The 23,034-nt window shown below is 40.4% G+C and overlaps 1 protein-coding gene across 1 annotated transcript; it reads left to right on the top strand.

Annotated features, from left to right (window-relative positions):
• The first annotated feature begins 122 nt into the window (after positions 1-122).
• Positions 123-19,162, top strand: LOC309551328 (galactose-3-O-sulfotransferase 2-like). The gene is made up of 2 exons (XM_082251870.1): positions 123-362; positions 18,145-19,162. Exons 1-2 carry the CDS (start codon positions 186-188, stop codon positions 18,925-18,927), a joined length of 960 nt encoding a protein of 319 aa, XP_082107996.1. The 5' UTR covers positions 123-185; the 3' UTR covers positions 18,928-19,162.
• The last annotated feature ends 3,872 nt before the right edge of the window (positions 19,163-23,034 follow it).

Raw genomic sequence — 23,034 nt, 5'->3', positions numbered from 1 at the left:
TAACATGTTTGTGCTTAGGTAAAAATTACAATATCAAATCAAAATGCATACTCACAGAAAAAAAACACTATCATTATGTTTTAAGATCTGAAAACAGAACAAACCTCAATAAAGGAAGAAGGTCCTGTCAGCCCAAGAGAAACATCTTTTTTTTGAAGACCCACAAAACAGCCAGCAGCACCATCATGAACATCCTTCTGCGCTACGGTGAATTCCACAACTTAACCTTTGCCTTACCTGTTTGCTTTACGTATTTCTTTTACCCAAAAATATTTTCAGCCTCGTATGTGGATAGCTTTTCTGAAAAAGGAAATACAAATTTCAACATCATGTGCCATCATATGCGCTTCAGGTTCACAGAGGTGAGAGAGACTTTTAAACTTACAAATACTTATAGTTACACAGTTACATAGTAGTTGAGGTTGAATAAAGACAATAGTCCATCCAGTTCAACCTGTGTAGGTGTGTATGGCCGTAATAATCTCTCATACCCGTTAATGTTCTGATCCTTAAGATGTATGTCCAAGAGTCTATTGAAAGTAGCCATACTTCCCACAGAAATTTCCTCTTGTGGTAGAGAATTCCACAATCTTGTAGCCCTAACAGTAAAGAACCCCCTGCATTGCCTTAGGTTAAAACGCTTCTCCTCTAATCGCATTGTAAGCCCTCGATTCCTCATGCAATCCTTGCAACTGAATAGTTTTTTTTCTATGCTGAGATCACCATTGAGGTATTTATAAATTGCTATCATGTCCCCTCTCAGGCGTCTCTTCTCCAGGGAGAATAAATTAAGCGATGGTAGACGCTCTTCATAATTAAGGTCCTCCAATCCCCTAATTAGTTTAGTTGCCCTTCTCTGGACTCTCTCCAGCTCCAACACCTCCCTCCTGAGGATTGGTGACCAGAACTGGACAGAATACTCCAGATGCGGTCAGACCAGAGTTTTATAGTTTTATCTCTGGAATACATCCCTTTCTTTATGCATGCTAATATTCTGCCAGCTTTGGCAGCTGCCCAAAGGGTTCCCCCCCTAAAGTATATTGTGCTTTTATGTTTTTAGTCCCCAAGTGCAAAACCTTACACTTCTCCACATTAAACCTCATTTGCCATGTCATTGCCCACTCTGTTATTTTGTTCAGGTCATTCTGTAGGATATCTGCCTAATGCTGTGCAGTTATTGCCCTGCCCAATTTTGTGTCATCTGCAAAAACTGATATAGAACTAATGATCCCTTCCTCAATGCTGTTTATGAATAAATTGAACAAGGTTGGTTCCAGGACTGAGCCTTGGGGGACCCCACTTACCACCCCAGACCAGTCTGAGTATGCGGTATTTATTACCACCCTTTGGACACGCCCTTTTAGCCAGTTCCGTATCCAAGAGCAAACCTTGTGGTCGATGCCTGCAGACCTTATTTTATAAATTAAGCGCTTGTGGGGAACTGTATCAAATGCCTTAACGAAATGTAAGAATATTTAATAATAAATATCCTGCGCTCGTACTTCATTATGTCAGAATATTTATACTGCTCTGAATATAGCAGTGTCTATTTATGGTGATAAGCAAAGATCTGTGCGGAAGGAGAATCTCCACTTATGCCAAAAATCTATTTGTCGTGAATTCTTTTTAATTGATTAATTTCTTTTTCAAAGCATATACCAATCTTAGTGAGTACAGTCTACAGTATGGAATATATATAAAATATTTATTCGCCAGACATATAATCACAATATATGATCAAACAAGAAGTGACACAAAGAAACAACTCTACAGAAAAATATTAACTTCAAACAATCAATGCAATGTGATGTTTAGCTCAATAATGAAAGTGAAAGTGAAACAAAATGAAAGTGAAAGCAAAATGAAAGTAAGATTACCATTTCTCCAGGTATAGTATAAGCCATAAATTAATGTTCTATATAAACAGACTACAATGGTCTGCGCAATGCATAGCCGAAAGTCACTTCACTGCAGATGAGTGAGAATAAGCCATGCAAAACGGAAGACTTAAAATTGCAAATAATGCACTAAATCTGATATTAATAAAAATGTATAAAAACAAAAATCGGCTATTTAGAGAAAAATCTACTATGGTTTATACGGCTGGGATTGTAATCTTATTACCCTTTAAATATGCAATATAAAACATATAAGGAAAGAAATAAACAATATTGAATAAAATCAAATAACATAGCAAGGCATATTTACCACACTTAAGATGGCCGCTAGCTTCAAATGGTCGTTACCAGAGTGCTAAGATGGATGCCTTTCTTAAGATGGTGGCTTCCCTTCAAGTTTCAGATGAATGATGGACAAGATGGAGTATGTCTGGATGAGTCTGTCGAGGAATGTAGTAGCGTGTGTGATGTAAGTGTGAGGTGTGTTGTCAGTAGTGTAATGTAATGTGATCCTCTCATCTGGGTTGTCTTTTATATAGTAATAACAAAGAGCTATAAAAATTACCATAAGTAAAACCCAGAGGGATGAAACATTATCCCAATTGGTCGGGATATTCTATACCTAAACTGGTGAGGTCAGAGACACACCTCTTTTGATAATTAACCCAATACTTGGTATAATAAAATTAAAGGATGATTTCTCTATATGTAAGAGTAATCATAAAACACATATAAAACTTTGTCCAGACTCCCAGTACATACATAAATGTCCATCTGTATCTCCATCATTCTCTGGCAATTATTGGATCTGGTAAACCATTTCAATAATAATTATTTTTAGTACAATATAATATTTCTATATGGGAATATCTGAAATATCCCAAAACTGCATTTGGTATTTCGTCTATAGAGGGCAGTATCGTACCGTTCATTAGATTCAGCGTATTTAGACTAATTATAAGACATCCTTATCTGATGATCTTTGACCTCTGGCTAGTGAATAGCCATTACTTATTTGACCATGCCATAGGGCTGTCAGACATCTCGTCTAGGATTGGTATTTATGATACCTTTGAACACTTAAACACAAACTTCTCTGAAATGAGGTAATTAGTGACTAGATACATATGTTCCTACACTTAAAAATAATGTATTCTAAGTAAGATTACTACTATAAGAATATAAACCCAAAATGTGGTATAACATTCCTAAATATATATGTATATGCCTTACATAATATAATGACATAATTATGGCTAATATCTTCTCACACATAATGATGTATCTTTAAAACTTATATATAGCTCATTTTAAAATACAACTAGAGTATACTGGGGTATTGTCCATTGTTAAATACAGATAAGATTATGGCTAGACTAGTATGGTGTCTCGCTAATTGTCCTTATCTGATAGAGATGTCAAAAGGGATCTTATTTACGATTACATAGATACAAAGACCTCTGTTTAAATTCTATTCTGTTTTGTAAGCTTGTAAGAGACATTTTGTTTAACAAGTACGTATATGAACTTTGTTTCACCCTGAACAAGATGGATCCTGTCCTGTTCAGAATCTTATATGACTGAATATACATGGCTTTTAAAATCATTTTTATTCTATTAGTTAATTAATAACCCCCAATAATCCCGACAGAAATCCAGGTACACCACATCCACTGGTCTCCCCCTATCTAGCTCACAGCTCTCCTCCTCGTAGAATGTTAAGAGATTGGTTTGACAAGAACGCCCATTTGTAAACCCGTGCTGATTACTGCTGATGATGTTGTTGTCTTTAGCAAACTCTAAGATATAGTCCCTTATCATCCCCTCCAGAGGTTTACATACTATCTTAGACTGAGCGGCCTATAAGTTCCCGGGACATGCCTCTGCTCTTTTTTGAATATCGCTATCACGTTAGCTTTCCTCCAATCCCCTGGTACATTTCCTGTCATAATACTGTCAGCAAAGATCAGGAACAGTGGTCTAGATATAGTTTAACTGAGTTCTTTGAGTACTCTCGGATGTACGCCATCCGGGCATGGTGATTTATTTGTGTTAATTTTATCCAGCCTTTCCCTGATTATACTTATAGATGATTCCAGGCTTTTTTATTCAATGCATACCTTATTTTTATTTTCTTCCCCATTCTTCTCACAGTGACCTTTTTCAAAAAGGGCAGATACATTCATCTTCCTTTACTCTCTGGAGCTTTACTTACTGGAACTTTCGAGGCCTGCACTGTGACAGTGGACATCATCTGAAAGGAAAGGCATTGTGATGTAGCCTACCCAAGATGCATCTTTGAGGCTTTGGCTGCATCACCTATTCTGACTCCAATTGTAATATTGACTTATCTCTTCCTGAGACCTCTATGCCTGGCCTACAGTAGATATTAGCATTTGCAGTATTTGAAGGTCAAAATTAATATTTCTTTCTGAGCCTCATTGTGCGTCTTGCAGGAACAATACAGGAACCCGCAATGAGAAAGGAAGTAAGTTACAATTATATAAGGGGGAGCATAGGCTGAAAATTGAGTTCATTTAATACAATGACCTCAAGGTGGCAACATATCCATAAATAATTTTGGTAGGAGGCTGAGGTCTGTCAGAACATCCATGGTTAGGGAACAATTTTATATTAAAGTCTAATATCTTGAGTGGGCATTGGTTGTATTTTCCATCTGCATTAAGTAAAATTCCTTAGTATATTGCTGTTATTTAGTTTGTGAGTTTGCCTGTGAGGATGATAAACACTAGTGAGTGAAAGGCAGTACATATTGTGTGTTACTGTGGTGCAATATTCCTATTAAGATTTATTTTATGAATACTAATTTTATTAAACATTATTTTTAGGTATTTGAATCGCAAAATAGTAAAGTGAGATATATTTCATGTACAATTGAAACCTCACACCATTTTATCTCTTTTAAATCCTATATGTTATGATTTGTGGCTTTCTTTGATAGAAAAATGCATAAAAAAACTTTTTCTTTAAGTGAAAATCTTGCTTCCTACCCCCCACACTGTGATGCCCTTTGCTGGTAGAGTAACAGCCAAACTTTTCAGCACCAACATTCTCACACAGACTTGTTTTGCATAGAAGGAGGAGTGGTGTAGTTGACCATGACCAGAGCACAGGGTCTAGTGGACTGCACAGTCATATTTAAACTCTCTACACAGATGGGAGAGAGGAAAACTAGGAAAATGAAAGTTTTGACTCCAAATGGTATTTTTTTATTTAAGTTGGACAAGTGTGCCCAATGGTATCTACAGTTTCCCTATGAAAGTAAGCAAAATTGTTAACAATTCTAATTTAACATGGTATATCAACTTGAAGACCATGGCTTTCCTGACATTTTTGTATACAAGTTTCTAAAAAGTTACTTAGAACCCCCAAACTTTATACAAACCCAATTCCAAAAAAGTTGGGACACTGTACAAATTGTGAGTAAAAAAGGAATGGACTAATTTACAAATCTCATAAACTTATATTTTATTCACAATATAATATATATATAACAAATCAAATGTTGAAAGTCAGACATTTTGAAATGTCATGCCAAATATTGGCTCATTTTGGATTTCATGAGAGATACACATTCCAAAAAAGTTGGGACAGGTAGCAATAAGAGGCCGGAAAAGTTAAATGTACATATAAGGAACAGCTAGAGGACCAATTATCAACTTATTCGGTCAATTGGCAACATGATTGGGTATAAAAAGAGCCTCTCAGAGTGGCAGTGTCTCTCAGAACTTAAGATGGGCAGAGGATCACCAATTCCCCCAATGCTGCGGCGAAAAATAGTGGAGCAATATCAGAAAGGAGTTTCTCAGAGAAAAATTGCAAAGAGTTTGAAGTTATCATCATCTACTGTGCATAATATCATCCAAAGATTCAGAGAATCTGGAACATTCTCTGTGCATAAGCGTCAAGGCTGGAAAGCCATACTGGATGCCCGTCATCTTTGGGCCCTTAGACGGCACTGCATCACATACAGGAATGCTACTGTAATGGAAAACACAACATGGGCTCAGGAATACTTCCAGAAAACATTGTCGGTGAACACAATCCGCCGTTGCCGGCTAAAACTCTATAGGCCAAAAAATAAGCCATATCTAAACATGATCCAGAAGCGCAGGCATTTTCTCTGGGCCAAGGCTCATTTAAAATGGACTGTGGCAAAGTGGAAAACTGTTCTGTGGTCAGATGAATCAAAATTTTAAGTTATTTTTAGAAAACTGGGACGCCATGTCATCCAGACTAAAGAGGCCAAGGACAACCCAGGTTGTTATCTGCGCTCAGTTCAGAAGCCTGCATCTCTGATGGTATGGGGTTGCATGAGTGCGTGTGGCATGGGCAGCTTACACATCTGGAAAGGCACCATCAATGCTGAAAGGTATATCCAAGTTCTAGAACAACATATGCTCCCATCCAGACATCGTCTCTTGCAGGGAAGACCTTGCATTTTCCAACATGAAAATGCCAGACCACATACTGCATCAATTACAACATCATGGCTGCGTAGAAGAAGAATCTGAAATGGCCAGCCTGCAGTCCAGATCTTTCACCCATAGAAAACATTTGGCGCATCATAAAGAGGAAGATGCGACAAAGAAGACCTAAGACAGTTGAACAACTAGAAGCCTGTATTAGACAAGAATGGGACAACATTCCTATTCCTAAACTTGGGCAACTTGTCTCCTCAGTCCTCAGACGTTTGCAGACTGTTATAAAATGAAAAAGGGATGCCACACAGTGGTAAACATGGCCTTGTCCCAACTTTTTTGAGATGTGTTGATGCCATGAAATTTAAAATTAACTTATTTTTCCCTTAAAATAATACATTTTCTCAGTTTAAACATTTGATATGTCATCTATGTTGTATTCTGAATAAAATATTGAAATTTGAAACTTCCACATCATTGCATTCAGTTTTTATTCACAATGTGTACAGTGTCCCAACTTTTTTGGAATCGGGTTTGTATATTTTTTTTTTTGGGAAAAAATACCCGTTTTTGAATTTTAATGCAAAAAAAAAAAAAAACATTACATAATCCATTTTTATTGTAAAATATAAAAGATGATGTTACACTGAGTAAATAGAGACCAAACATGTCATGCTTTAAAATTGTGCATGCCGCCGCAATGGCGACAAACAAAGTAAACTTTAGTATCCATGAGCGATGCTTTAAAAGCCTATACAAGTTAACACTTAAAATTTATATTTAAAGTGTTACTAAACCCACAACAGTAAAATCAGTCTGTATATGCAATAAAGCATGCTTGTTATACTCACGGTGGAACCTAAGGGGTAAATCCTCTGCATTGTGTAAAAAGGCTGCTTGATCCTGTATGCACAAATCATCCTTCTTGCATTGTCTCCAGAACCTCTCAGGATAAAACAGAGCCTTTGGAGGCAGGCATGCTCAGTTTGGTATGTGTTGCTAGAGATTTTTTTTTATCTTTTTTTCTTGGGAGGGTGTATGTGATCAGCACAGGGCCAATCAGCACAGAGCCAATCAGCACTGTCCAGATATGTCCAGACAGAGGATCAGGGGTCAGGGGTCCTGATAGGACAGCTCAATGCAGTATTAAAACTCCTCCTACAAGCTTCACCAATCACAAGCCCTGCTATATACTGCTGATAAAAAAAGGTGTTTAGCTGTTTGTCTTTACTAAAATAATTGCATTTCCATGTTCTGTGTACTGTGGGAGACAGTGAATGCAGGCCCCTGGGTTTAATAACATTTTTAAGTCTAGTGCTAGAATTACTGGCCATGATAGGATGTTCGTGGTAATACCTTGCTGTTTGCGTGCATGTAGGACTGATGCGCGCATTCACCTTTGCACAATAGCATTCAAATTTTTATGTTTTTTACTAGTAATTTTTTTTACACTCTTGATTTAGAAAAAAAAAATCTCACTTTTATTGCTGTCGCAAGGAATGTAAATATCCCTTGTGACAGCTAGTGAAAACTCAAGATTAAATTATTGTGAAAAAGTTTAATAAATATAGACTCATGGGGTCACACTCCAATCAGCCAAATAATTCAAAACACCTGTAAAGGTTTCCTGAGCGTTTAAATGGACAGTTTGGTTCAGTAGAGAGACTGTGTGTAATGAATCTATATAAAATATAAGTTCCACATTTTTAATTGAATTTCTGAAAACAATTAACTTTTTGATGATATTCTAATTTTTTGAGATGCACTTGTAGATAGATAGATAGATAGATAGATAGATAGATAGATAGATAGATAGATAGATAGATAGATAGATAGATAGATAGATAGATAGATAGATAGATAGATAGATAGATAGATAGATAGATAGATAGATAGATAGATAGATAGATAGAAAGGGTTCTTCAAAAAGTTTCCAAACTTTTTTAAACACTATAATACACTGCTCAAAAAAATTGAAGGAACACTTTTTAATCATAGTATACCATCAAGTCAATTAAACTCCTAGGATATTGATCTGGTCAGTTAAGTAGCAGAGGGGGTTGTTGATCAGTTTCAGCTGCTTTGGTGTTAATGAAATGAACAGCAGGTGCACTAGATGGGCAACAATGAGACGACCTTCAAAGCAGAATGGTTTTACAGGTGAAGGCCACTGAATTTTTTTTCCCTTCTCATCTTTTCTGACTGTTTTCACTAGTTTTGCATTTGGCTAGGGTCAGTGTCACTACTGGTAGCATGAGGCGATACCTGGACCCTATAGAGGTTGCACAGGCATTCCAACTCCTCCAGGATGGCACATCAATACATGCCATTGCCAGAAGGTTTGCTGTGTCTCCCAGCACAGTCTCAAGAGCATGGGGGAGGAACCAGGAGACAGGCAGTTACTCTAGGAGAGATAGACAGGGCCAAAGAAGGTCCTTAACCCATGAGCAGGACCGGTATCTGCTCCTATGTGCAAGGTGGGACAGGATGAGTACTGACAGAGCCCTACAAAATTACCTCCAGCAGGCAACTGGTGTAAATGTCTCTAACCAAACAATCAGAAACAGACTTAATGGGGGTGACCTGAGAGCCCAACGTCCTCTAGTGGGCCCTGTACTCACAGCCCGGCACCGTGGAGCTCGATTGTCATTTGCCATTGAACACCAGAATTGGTGAGTCCGCCACTGGTGCCCTGTGCTTTTTGCAGATCAAAGCAGGTTCACCCTGAGCACATGTTACAGATGTGAAAGGGTGTGAAGAAGCCGTGGAGAACGTTATGCTGCCTGTAACATAGTTCAGCATGACCAGTTTGGTGGTGGGTCAATGTTGGTCTGGGGAGGCATATCCATGGAGGGACACACAGACCTCCACAGGCTATACAATAGCACCCTGACTGCCATGAGGTATTGGGATGAAATCTTTGGACCGATTGTCAGACCTTACGCCGGTGCAGTGGGTTCCTGGGTTCCTCCGGGTGCACTACAATGCCTGGCCTCATGTGGCAAGAGTATGCAGCCAGTTCCTGGAGGATGAAGAAATTGATACCATTGAATGGTCCCCACGCTCACCTGACTTAAATCCAATAAAACACCTCTGGGACATTATGTTTTGGTGCATCTGACGCAACCAGGTTGTACTTTAGTCTGTTCAGGAGCTCAGTGATGCCCTGGTCCAGATCTGGGAGGAAATATCCCAGGACACCATCCGTCGTCTCAAAAGGAGCATGCACCGATGTTGTCAGGCATGCATACAAGCACGTTGGGGCCATACAAACTACTGAGTACTTTGAGTTGCTGCAATGAAATTTCAGCAAAATGGACTAGCCTGCTGCATAATCTTTTCGCTTTGATTTTCGGGATGTCTTTGAATTCAGCCCTCTGTAGGTTAAAAATTTTCATTTCCATCAAGCGATGTGGAATCCTTTAGTTCCTAACACATTACCCAGTCCATATCAGTATAGATATCCAGCATTATATTTTTCCCCATTGAAATCTGATGTGTTTCAAAGTTTTCCTTAAATTTCTTTGAGCAGTGTATATATAATAGAGCGGAACTTTTTGAAGACCATATATACTGTGTGTATATATATATATATATATATATATATATTTTTTTTTTTTTTTATAAGAACCCCCAGTAGAAGTCAAAAGTGACTATACGTGGCTATACGGCAAAACGCAAGTGCTTGTGAAGGAGGTGGAGGAAGAGGGAAGAGCGCCTCTGAGTGCAAGGTAATAATTTATTGCAGGGATAAAAACATAGTAACTTACATTACAGTAAGGGTATCTGCATATATTCTAGCGCGGCAGCTCCAAGGTGGAATGGCGGGGGGTCCTCAGGGTCTTGAGGAGCCGTAGGTGCAGACAGCCATGCCGGCTGGCTGTGTGTGTCCGGGCGGGTGGAGGGCCGCGAGGCGGGGGCTGGAAGGCGTCTGACGTCAGGACTGGAATTTTCAAGATGGTGGAAATGGCTTTACAACGCATTTCAGAGTCTGCGCTAAACCCGGACGGGGCATGCCCACTCCTTTTTCAAGTGAACAGGAGAGGTCTGATGTAGGCGGCTGCAGGGGGCATGTGTTAGTCAATTAAAGCATCAATAGAGTCCTAAAAGCGGCAATACATCTGGGACAAGTGCATAGCAGTTGCTATAAGCGACTGGGGAAGGAAGGCATCTTGTATAATAGTGATGTAACAGTGTTACCAATGCTTATGATGGCATAGGAAATATGAATAGAGGGATTAAAAGACGTATAATCACAACAACATGGGTAATCATAGGATAATGCAAACCTAAACATTACTATGAGTACAGATTGAGATAACGATGGTGATCCAATTATTATCATAATAAAATAAAAAGGAATAATATGATAATACAATAATGTGATAATATAATGATGATGAAAGAGTATTACCAATAATGGTAATAACAATAACAACAATGGTGGGTACAGATTATACTGATTATACTGATTTACACGAATGGTATAGAGATGACCTTGCGGTTCGCCCGGTGGTCGGTTCGCGGCAAATTTTGCTTGTTCGGAAATTCTCAAAAAGGCGGACTTTTGCCGATGTTCGCGGCGGCCATATTAGTTTACATTGGGGAGAACTTTGACCCATGACACAGCTGTCAGGTGGAACGGGACAGCCAATTGAAACATTTCAGCACATGGACATGCCCCCTGCCTTATAAATAGACCAGAGCTGTCGGCCAATTCACATTCTGCTTTTTGTCAGCGTAGGGAGAGGTCTGCTGTGTTCATCAGGGAGAGATTGCCAGTGACACAAATAGCTCTGTTAAGATCCACAAAAGTCCTTTTCAGGGCTGGTATTTGGTATATGTCTACTACAGTCTCTTTTCAGTTTAGGGACAGGTATGCTGTGTTCATCAGGGAGAGATTGCCAGTGATACAAATCGCTCTGTTAAGATCCACAAAAGTCCTTTTAAGGGCTGGTATTTGGTATATGTCTCCAGTCTCTTTTCAGTTTAGGGACAGGTATGCTGTGTTCATCAGGGACAGAGATTGCCAGTGACACAAATCGCTCTTTTAAGGTCCACAAAAGTCATTTTAACGGCTGGTATTTGGTATAGGTGTGCAGTGCACTATATAGGGGTGTAATCAACGCATAATATACTTTGAAATATAGAAAGCATATTATAGTGGATTTGTATTGTGCACTGTGCAGCATTGTGACTGGTGTGTTGAGCGTTGCTGCAGCAATACTACAAACAGTGACAAAAGCACTTTTAATGTATTATAACTGGTGCGATAGACCAGTAGCCCCCCAATACCACATATTGACACATATTGAAGTGGGTTGTTATTTAACAGTATACTTTTCTAAGAGTATATTGTAGTCCTGCAAAAATTTGGCCTCTTTTGCTGCGATAACCATGCTACACACAGTGACAACAGTTACTGGCCAATTATTTGTAGAACTGGTGTGATTAAACTGTGGCCCCCCAATACCACATATTGAAGTGGGGTGTCATTTGAGTATACTTTCATAAGTGTATTTGTGTCCTGCAACAATATTGCCTCTTTTGCTGTGTTAACTCTGATACACACAGTGCCAAACTCCCTGGCCAATTTTTTGAACAACTGGTGTGATAGACCAGTGGCCCCCCAATACCACGTATTGAAGTAGGGTGTTATATGAGTATACTTTCATAAGTGTATTTGTGTCCTGCAACAATATTGCCTCTTTTGCTGTGTTAACTCTGATACACACAGTGCCAAACTCCCTGGCCAATTTTTTGAACAACTGGTGTGATAGACCAGTGGCCCCACAATACCACATATTGAAGTGGGTTGTTATTTAAGAGTATAATTTTCTAAGAGTGTGTTTTAGTCCTGCAAAAATGTGGCCTCTTTTGCTATGTTAACTCAGCTACACACAGTAACAACAATTACTGGCCAATTATTTGTAGAACTGGTGTGATAAACCTGTGGCCCCCCAATACCACAGATTGAAGCGGGGTGTTATATACCTTTTTCCAGATATACTGCGATTCTCTAGAGACTTTTGTCACAGGGTAATTTAAAAAATGACAGGCAAAGGAAGAGGCAGGCCCTTCCGCAGGGGTGGTAGGGGTAGGGCAGGAGGAGTAGGCTGGAGCCAAAGTGTGACGTTTCAGAAGGTGCGTTTGATTACGTCAAAGGACGCACCAGACTTGGTTGAGTGGCTTCCTCTTCTGCACCCTCCTCATCCTCTCTATCTGCACCCTCTTCACTCTCTGCTGTGTGCACCCCCAAAGACACCACCACAAACACCACCACCATATACCCTCCGCTTGAGTCACTGGAATTCTTTTCCGATCCATCACAAGACATTTGCGATGCGCAGCCATTCTTGGCATCGGATCAGGAAGAGGAGGAAGCAACAGCCACCACTCAGCAGTCTGACGACAGTACCCAGATCAGCCAAAGGAGGTTGGTCCCCGCTGTTGCTTCCTACTCCGGGATCTTGAATGTTAGGTGGGGAAGGTGACGTGGATGATGACGTGTCTATGGACGTCACGTGGGTGGCCACAAGAGAGGAAGAGGAGGGGAGTTCAGAGAGAGAGAGACGGACCAGTAGATAGGGAGGAGAGGCAGGCGGAACTTACATTGCACAAGAGGTACAAAGCAGACTGCAAATGTATCAGGAACGAGCCATCAACCATGTACACTCACATCTGGCGCTCCCAGGACGCCGGCACATGGCTCCGCAGTGTGGGATTTTTTTAATGTGTCTGTTGATGACAACAGTGTTGCCATCTGCAGCCTTTGCAGTCAATGCATAAGTCGCGGTAAGCCCAACACTCACCAAGGGACGACCGCCTTAAGAAGGCACCTGAACTCCCATCACTGAACCCAGTGGGAGCAACACCATCAGAACCCACAAAGCCGCACTCCAGGCTCTCACCGTCCAGCCTCTTCTCCTTCTCCTCTCTCCTCACAATTGTCCTCCACTCCACCTTCCATGATGCCGTCGTCACGTTGTTCTGGAAAAAGGCAGGCTTCTGTGGCCCAAATGTTGGAGCGTAAAAAAAATGATGACGCCTGATAACCCTCTTGCCCAACGTTTGACTGCTGGCTTGTTGGAACTGATAGCCCGCCAACTACTGCCATATCAACTGGTGGACTCGGAGGCCTTTCGTAAATTTGTGGCCATTGGAACACCACAATGGAAGGTCCCAGGCAGGAAATATTTCTTTCAGAAGGGCATTCCAGAGCTGTATGGCCATGTTTAGCTGCAAGTGAATATATTTCTAGCACACAGTGTCGGTGCCAAGATACATCTGACCACAGACACATGGTCTAGCAAACACGGGCAGGGAAGGTATATCACTTTTACTGCCCACTGGGTGAAACTTCTGACAGCTGTCAAGCATGTAACCCGTGGCACCCATGTAGATTTGGTTGTACCGCCTGCCTCTTCTTCTCCTCCATCCTCCCTCTCCTCCTCGGCTGACTCCTCCTTTTCCGCTGTTACTGTCTCTTCCGCTGCACTGCCCAAGATGCCCAGAACCTATTCCACATGCCAGGTGAGACGTTGCCATGCTGTGCTGCGTCTGTTGTGCCTGGAAGCCAAGAGCCACACTGGTCCTGCACTCCTTTCAGCTTTGCGTTAACAGGCAGATCAGTGGCTGACACCGCTCAATTTAACAGTTGGTAAAGTGGTGTGCGACAAAGGTGCCAATCTGCTGAGCGCGCTGAAACAGGGCAAAATAACACACGTGCCATGCATGGCACACGTCCTGAACTTGGTCGTGCAGCGATTCGTTGCCAAATACCCTGGGGTCCAGGACGTCTTGCAGCAGGCCAGGAAAATCTCGGGCCATTTCAGAAGATCTTACACAGCCATGGCTCGCCTTGCTGACATTCAGCGGCGACACAACCTGCCCATCAGGCGTCTTATTTGTGACTGCCCGACGCGATGGAACTCTACGTTGCATATGCTTGATAGGCTGCTCCAGCAGAAACGTGCAGTTAACGACTACCTGTACGAACTCTGCGGCAGGACAGGTTCTGGGGAGCTTGGGTTTCTTTCACTTCGCCAGTGGCTGCTCATGTGGGACGCATTCAGACTTCTGCAGCCATTCGATGAGATCACCAAACTGGTCAGTCATGGCCAGGGCGCCATCAGTGACATTGTACCTTGCGCCTTCTTTCTGGAGCGTGCATTGCGTCGTGTCATTGATCAAGCCATCGAGGAGCAGGAAGATGAGGAAGTCGCAATGTTGGATGAATTCCCAGTGTGTGCTACTCCATGTGAGACAAGTCAACAGGAGTCTGAAGAGGAGTCAGAGGAGGATGATTGCGGGGCAGATGAGGAGGAGCAACTAGAGCATGCTTTAAACCTTTCCGGGATCCCTGGTGTTATCCGTGGATGGGAGGAGGAGAACGAGGACGACATTATCCTAGATGATGAGCTGGAGCCAGGCCACTACACCGCTTCCAGTTTAGTGCGAACGGGGGCCTTCCTGCTCCAGGGTTATAAGGGGGACCCCCGTATAAAAAGCATGAAGGGCAAGGACCAGTACTGGGTGGCAACATACTTAGACCCCCAGTACAAACAAAAAATGGCGGAAATGTTACCAGCATCACAGAGGGCGGTCAGAATGCAGCAATTCCAGGCCTGGCTGAGAGAAATGCTGCATTCTGCTTTTGCGTGCGCTGGCAGAGGAATTTCCAGTCACAGAGAGACAGTTGCGGGTAGCAATCCAACAGTGCCTGCAAGAAGAGGGAGGTTTGAAGATGTCTTGGTCACTTCAGATATGAGAGCCTTCTTTCAGCCGAACCCTCGACAGCTGTACTCTGGATCCAGCATCAGGGAACGCCTAGACTGACAGGTGTCTGACTACATCGGGTTAACGGCCGATGTGGATGCTCTGAGGAGTGATGAACCCCTGGACTACTGGGTGGGCAGGCTTGACCTCTGGCCAGAGCTTGCACAATTTGCAATGGAACTGTTGGCTTGCCCCCCGTCCAGTGTCCTGTCTGAAAGGACGTTCAGAGCAGCAGGGGGGATCGTGACCGATAAGCGCACTCGCCTAGCTCATGAAAGAGTAGACTACCTCACATTTATAAAAATGAATGAGGCATGGATCTCTGAGGAATTCAACACATGTGACCAGTAGACCATGTTTCATTGAAATTCCTCATGACAGGCCACAAATATCTGCCAGACCGCCATCCACCCACAACAATTCCTGTTCCTTGTCTTCGCTAAATACAGCGGCATAAATGCATTTCATGTCCATCGAATGCCTAATTTTTGAAGCCTTTCATGGCCGACAATTATTTTTTCTTTCAATGCCTAATGAGCCTTCAGCCACAGAATACTACATTCTTAGCTTTCAGGTAAACCCATGTGGGCTAATTTTTGGGGCCTTTTATGGCCGACACTTACTTATTTATCCTGTGAATGCCTAATGTACCTTCAGCCAACAAATACTACGTTCTTAGCTGTCAGGTAAACCCATGTAGGCTAATTTTTGGGGCCTATACTGGCCGACACTTACTTCTTTATCCTGTGAATGCCTAATGTACCAAAATGTAGTTCAATTCTCCTGCGCTCTAGTGCAATAATGGGAAGGAAGAGGCAAGTTTCCAAAAAATATATGGATGGGTAGGACTGAAGGTCTTGCTGCCACCTCAGGACCAAGGGTATCCGATACAAACTGAAGAAAAGATAACAAAAAGAGGGGAGCACCGACCTAGTGCATTACCACTAAAAACATTTATCAAAATAGCAAAATGCATAAAATATACTCACAAACAAAGTGTCATAATACACACATAACAATTCAATGTATAAGTAAAGACGTCTCCAAGGAGGCCAGGCACTGCGTAGTGCTGGATGGCATGCGGCAGAACCGCACGGAGCTGCTGTAGCTTAGGCTGGCTGACGCGTTTCGAGGGCTAACCCCTTCCTCAGAGCCAAGAAATGCCTAATTTTTGGGGCCTTTCATGGCCGGCAATTATGTTTTCTGTCAATGCCTAATGAACTTTCAGCCACAGAATACTACGTTCTTAGCTGTCAGGTAAACCCATGTGGGCAAATTTTTGGATCCTATACTGGCCGACACTTACTTCTTTATCCTGTGAATGCCTAATGTACCTCCAGCCACAGAATACAACGTTCTATGCTGACAGGTAAACTCATGTGGGCTAATTTTTGGGGCCTTTTATGGCCGACACTTACTTATTTATCCTGTGAATGCCTAATGTACCTTCAGCCAGAGAATACTACGCTCTTAGCTGTCAGGTAAATGCATGTGGGCTAATTTTTGGGGCCTGGAATGGCCGACACTTACTTCTGTATACTGTGAATGCCTAATGTCCCTTCAGCCACAGAATACAACGTTCTTAGCTGTCAGGTAAACGCATGTGGGCTAATTTTTGGGGCCTGTACTGGCCGACACTTACTTCTTTATCCTGTGAATGCCTAATTTTTCAGACTGGAATTGGAAATCAATGGGTCTGTAAAGGTTCCACCAAATTGTGGAATGGATGCAGTCCCATTTTACAGATGTGTGAATGGACCCTATATGTATTTGACATGTATTTACCGGCTGCTGTCAGTTCTGGCTGATTTATGAATAAAAAACAAAACATTTTTTTGCTATTAAAAAAAAAAAACTTTTCCAATTGCAATACTTCAGTTATGACATTGTCCATGTGGTGGGACTATTTGTGCACAGCTAGTAAGTCTTTTGTGGCTGCAAATATGACCTAAAAGTTTTTAAAGTTCGCCTCCCATTAAAGTCAGTGGGGCCCGCCGTGAACTTGCGGTTCGTGGACATTTGAGAAAATTTGCGGCTGACGTTCGCGAACCACCCCGGCCGATGTTCGTCCATTTCGGTGGAAGTCCTTTACGACGAAACGCGTCAGGGTGTGTGTGCGTGGTCGCCAATTACTGATGTCACGCTTGGCCACGCTACAGGTTCCTAGTGGATATGGGACAGCGACAGCAGGGCTTATAGAGTGTGCATGCTTTTACTAAATGCCTTCATTTCAATTTACTCTTGTAAGTAGAACCTGGAGGGGAGAGGGGCAATTGTGTTTTATTTCATTTCATTAAAGTGTTTGCGGAATTACGCTATGTGCCCCCACTCTATTTATTTACATGATATGATGAATGGAGTACTTTATGAAGGCTACTAAATGTCATATGGAATTTGGATCCTAAGAGATTGGAGTTACATCATCCGAGGATCGGGGCATTGTCTAAGGGAGAGTTCTGATCTAGCATCTGGTGAGTGTCTAGAGAGAGGGGGGAGCACCGGTGATTGGTGGAGTTTTGGTGGATGATTGAGAGATCCTTCACACCCTTCCCTTTATTTGGACTGATCCTCACTGGATTTTTGTTTAGAAACAAACCAGAGACTTTGTCATCATTTCTTTCTTGCAGGATTGACTTTAGTATTGTATAAGCATAATATTTTGTATCCCATTAGCGCTGCTAGTGTTGTGGGCTTATCTATATTTTTAGATTTTTCTATTACACCATTGTTATTTATTTTTTATTATAGCAGCAGCTGTGACCCATACTTTTAGGGTTCTTCTTTTATATATAATTTGCATCTCTTGTACAATTTGAGCGCAGAGTGAGTTCTGCATATTTTAAGCGCCTATTGTGCATTTTCTTCACTCCATTTTATCATATTATTTGATTTATTGCACTAATTTGGTGAATATATATACTGTATATATATATATATATATATATATACGTATATATATATATATAGCACCAAACCATTCCTTCATGTCACAAAGACCAACTAATGCTTCGTGTCTTTTTTTACAGGTTCAAAAAGTAATGCCAAATGACACTTTTTATTTCACTGTCCTGCGGAACCCAATCTCTCTAATGGAGTCGTCTTTTTCTTACTTTAAGGACATAGGGTCATTTGCAAAGGCTAAGAACCTGGAAGACTTTCTCACCAATACATCTACATATTATGATGTTAAAATGGATGAACGCCACTTAGCTAAAAACTTAATGACTTTTGATTTAGGATTTGATCCCAATGGACCTGACACCATTAAAAATGCAAAGTCAGTGCAAGGGACAGTAGATAGAATCTTTGATCTAGTGCTTATCATGGAATACTTTGACGAGTCTCTTATTCTTTTGAAGGATGCCCTTTGTTGGTCATTTGATGATGTCTTGTCCTTTCCACTGAATAGGAGAAGTAATACCACCAAGAAAGCCCTCACTTTGGAAACACAAGAGAAAGTGAAAAGATGGAACAGCCTTGACTGGCAATTGTATATCTATTTCAACAATTCCTTCTGGAAACATGTAGAGAAGTTTGGAAGGAAGCGAATGCAACACGAAGTTCATATATTACAAATGAAAAGAGCAGAGGCTGAAAAAAAATGTCTGCAGGGTGAGGTTGTTCCCTGTCACATAAAAGACAAATTAATGATGCCATATAAGTCTGGAATAGCCACAATTCTTGGATACAACCTGAAACCTGGAATTACAACAAACAAGTCCCTGTGTCAGAGACTTATTATACCAGAGATCCAGTATAGTAATCTCTTACGTTTCAAGCAAAAAAGAAAACAAACACAAATTTGTTAATATAAAGCCAGAGCATAACATGCCAGACTGGTAATTGTTTCTGTAGGTATGGACCTGTTCTAAAGTCTGATATAGTGCAAGGCTGGGCACTGGTAAAAAGGCATGGGATAAAACAATTAAAAAGCAGGCTGAAACAATTCCTTGTCACTATTAAACAGTTATTTACCCTGGCGCTACCTGATTGTGAATAAATAAGGTGTACAAAGTGAAAAAATATTGTAATGGAAAATGTACTGGTGGCCGGAACACCTAATGTAAAAAAAATGATAATAAAGTCCACAGTAGATTCTTATAAATGTTAGACAAATAAATGTGACAAATCAAATTTTTCAGACGTGGTATATACACCAATCCACTTCCTTGATATAAGCAAGTCCTCATGTGTTAGTGAACAACCAACAAGTGCACTTCCACCTCAGTGCCTCTGTGCTCACATAACTCCCAACTTAGTTATAATTCAAAAAAGCCTTAAGGTGAAACATGGTAGATGGTATGGTCATCCAGGAAATACCAATATTCTCCCAATCCACCCAGGTTTGCTTGTTCAATAATAAGGTGCTGGACCCTTTAAGGTGCCAATGTTTCTGCTCATCAGCATGTTGGGATAAAGCACAGAATGCCTCCCATAGTGTAGTATTGTAAAGTAACACCAATTTATTAAGTTAAAAACACTCTTACATTTAACAAGTAATTAAAGTGCATAGAAACAATCTGTATAATCATGTATGGCATGTATTAGTACTTGACATCACTTCCGGTCTGGGATACTCTACACGTGACTTCATCAGGGGGGCATGATTGGTTGTGTACTAACAAGAAAGGTGTCAGCTGCCATTTTGTTGGAGCCGTCATAGTCTATACATGTCAGGCAATTTTTATTGTCACCTAGAGCCGTAGTCCGTGTGCTAGAGAACTATGGTAGTACTCCTTGGTGGCCATTTTGTTGTGGATTCATCCATTCAGGCACACATAACTGCATTAAAAAAATGATTTAAATATTAACTCAGATTGGCGAATTTACAGTAAAAAAGGAAAGGTTGCATGTGTCCCCCAGTGCGGGAGTGATGTCTTGGGTTCACAAAATAAAACTTTACTTCAGACATAATAACCTCTTTCATGTGTCCAAAATCTATAATTACACTCAGTTGTCCTATACTCAGATATACAGCATGATCTTAACTTGCCACCCAAGCCAATTCTGCTTCTTCCTTCTCTTCTCTATATGTAAAAATCATATTTTTTTCTTGTTAGAAAATTCCTCAGAACCCTCAAATATTATATATATATATATATATATATATATATATATATATATATATATATACACACGCACACACATATATATATATACTGTATATATTTAGCAAAGACCCTAGGGAATAAAATGGCAGTCGTTCCAACTTTTTATTTTATGTCACACAGTATTTGCGCAGCAATTTTTCAAACACAATTTATTTGGAAAAAAAAAAAACACTTTCCACTTTCATGAATTAAAAAAAAAACACAATAATTACCCCAGTCTGGCATCATCCAGATATCGCCACTTCAATTCCCCGACATCATATGTTAATGCCCCTTTTAAATAGGTGTTAGTAATATGATTATTAGTAGATATAATACGTACAGTCAGTTTATCAGTTATTGTTGGATGGGGCTCTGTGTATCTCCAGTATATGTAGAACCAAAAAAAAATAAATAAATAATAATTATAAATATATTAATAATAAAAAAATAAAATTAGGAAAAAAAATATTAAAATAACAAGGGTAAAATAGTACAATATAAATTAACCTTAAAAGGCCACACTCAAAAATTACTAATAATACAATTCATATTGAATTCTACATTCAAGCCATCAGGAACCAATGTCTTAAGAGTATGTATCCACCTTGATTCCTTTTAGCTGAGTGTTCTGACTTTATGACTCCCTCTCCATGATTTATTATATTTTTATATATCCCAGAATTAAATTAGCTAGATCCTTGTTATGTAACAGTGCGAAATGTTTGGATACGCTGTGTTTATGGTATCTCTTTCTAATATTCTGTATGTGCTCTTGGATTCTAGTATTCAAGGCTCTTGTGGTTTGGCCAGCATATTGTAATTTACAAGTACATTCTAGGATATACAATATACTACTTCTTCAGTACTGTGGCTAATAAAGTCTTTTATCTGGTAGGTGTGTCCTGTGTTTATGACTGTAAATCCCATTTGTTTGATGTTAGGTTTATTTGTATTTTGCATGCATACCAATGCTTTCATAGGTAAAACCCGTTCCCCGTGAAAAAGGTGAATTCTCTTTTGGGCGGTGGTTCAATCACATTTTTGACAATTTTGTCTCTTAGTGTGGGGACTCTCTTATACACAAAACTAAGTTTCCCAGATAGTATACTCTGTAGATGTTTATCTGCCTTAAGAATGTGCCAATGTCATTTATTTAACTTTTTCTACTTGCTTGTGTTTGATATTATAGTCTAAAATGAGTGCTGGATTCTCTTGTATTTTATGTGCTGCTTTTATTTTATTTTCGTATACCATTGAATTCCTCTCCATTCCTCTCCACTCTAGCCACCTGCTCAATTTGGTCTTGTATGAATCTGTGGGTGTATCCTCTGTCCATAAATCTTCCCATTGATTCTGCTTGAGTCATGAAATCCTCTATTTTAGTGCAGTTTTGTCATAACTTCATTAATTTGCCTTTCAGGATGTTGTATATAGACGTGTGCATGATGAAAAAATGTGCTTCATTTCTTTTCCATTTGTTAATCTAGTTAATTTGTTTTAGTTAAATTCAGTTGACTCCTTCAATTCGTGATCAGGATTCGTATCCAGTATCCATATTCGGAATTCATTTTATGTATTTTTTCAAATTTTCTTTGAATTTCACAATTTGTTTTTCTTCAAAACGCTCAAATCAATACATTTTGAATAGGTTGAATCGAAAAATGTATATTTTTTTTTCGATTCCAATGTGGCAGCCAAAATGTTTACATTTAAGAAGTGCATTTTGTTTAAGGAACTGACTGACAAGTACCTACTGAACCGAGTCTGACCAAGATTAGATTAAACCATCTATGGCCAGCTTTAGGGACTCTGGGTTGGTCTAGGTTGTATGCCTAAGATTATTGTCATGTTGGAAGGAATGAGAACATTCAGCCCAGCCTGAGGTCCAGAGTGCTGTCTGTAGATGCGGAAGAGATTTTCACCAAGCCTTAAACCATGGACCCTGAAAAGTCTACCTGTCCCAGACCAGTCTATAATGCTGTTGGAAAACACACACAACCCCACAGCAGGACACTGCCCCGCCACCACCATGCTTCACTGCTGGGATGGTATTGGGTAGGTAATGAGGAACAAGACTGGTTTCCCAACATATATAACATTTACACTTGAGGCAAAAAAATTCTAAATTTCTCTTTCTTCAAACCAGGGAAAAAATTTTTTTCCGGGCAGTCTAAGAGCCCTTCGGGGGCTTTTTTAAAAAATCAAAATAGACTTTTATGTGTTTTGCAATAAGGAGAGGCTTCCATTGTCATCTAGCCACTCTGCCATGATAAAGACCCCATCAGTGGAGGCCTGCAGTGATAGTTGTCTTTACCATTCTTGAAAATTGTCCCATCTACACACAGAATCTCTGGCGCTCAGTCTGAGTGGCCAAACATCTGGCTGCTATTTTTTACACATTGAACTTGTTTGTATTATTAATATGTTTATTCAAAATATGTGAAGTGTTCTAATTAATAAAAGTAATGTCTTACTTTCAAAATTTTACTATGTACAATACTGTGCAGAAGTTTTTGCCAGCTGAGAATAAATATTGTCAAGTACAAATGCTTTCAAATATATTTTACAGTGCCCACATACAGTATAGCTGTGCTGGGCTGTGAATGGAGACTACCATAAAAGAAGGGAGGTGGACACGGGGGGGGGGGGGGGGGGGCCTGTCAGTGTAGCTGGAAGTGCTTGGGGTCTCAGCTCACAATATACAATGATCATAGTACAGGCAACCACACTACACGTCTACATTTCCATTAGTGCGACTTGCCTTGCGACTTTGAACACACAAAGTTGCATGAAAAGTCACAGCCAAGGTACCTGCACAACTTT

The sequence above is a fragment of the Pelophylax lessonae genome (genome assembly GCF_965119305.1).
Source record: "Pelophylax lessonae genome assembly, chromosome: 3".
NCBI classification, from domain to species: Eukaryota; Metazoa; Chordata; class Amphibia; order Anura; family Ranidae; genus Pelophylax; species Pelophylax lessonae.
This window is presented reverse-complemented; position numbering and strand designations above follow the sequence as displayed.

Excerpts from the sequence above, each read along its gene's own strand:
- LOC309551328 (XM_082251870.1), top strand. The coding sequence starts at position 186 with ATGAACATCCTTCTGCGCTACGGTGAATTCCACAACTTAACCTTTGCC. Across the intron at positions 363-18,144 it reads TGCGCTTCAGGTTCACAGAG|GTTCAAAAAGTAATGCCAAA; the intron begins GTGAGAGAGACT and ends CTTTTTTTACAG.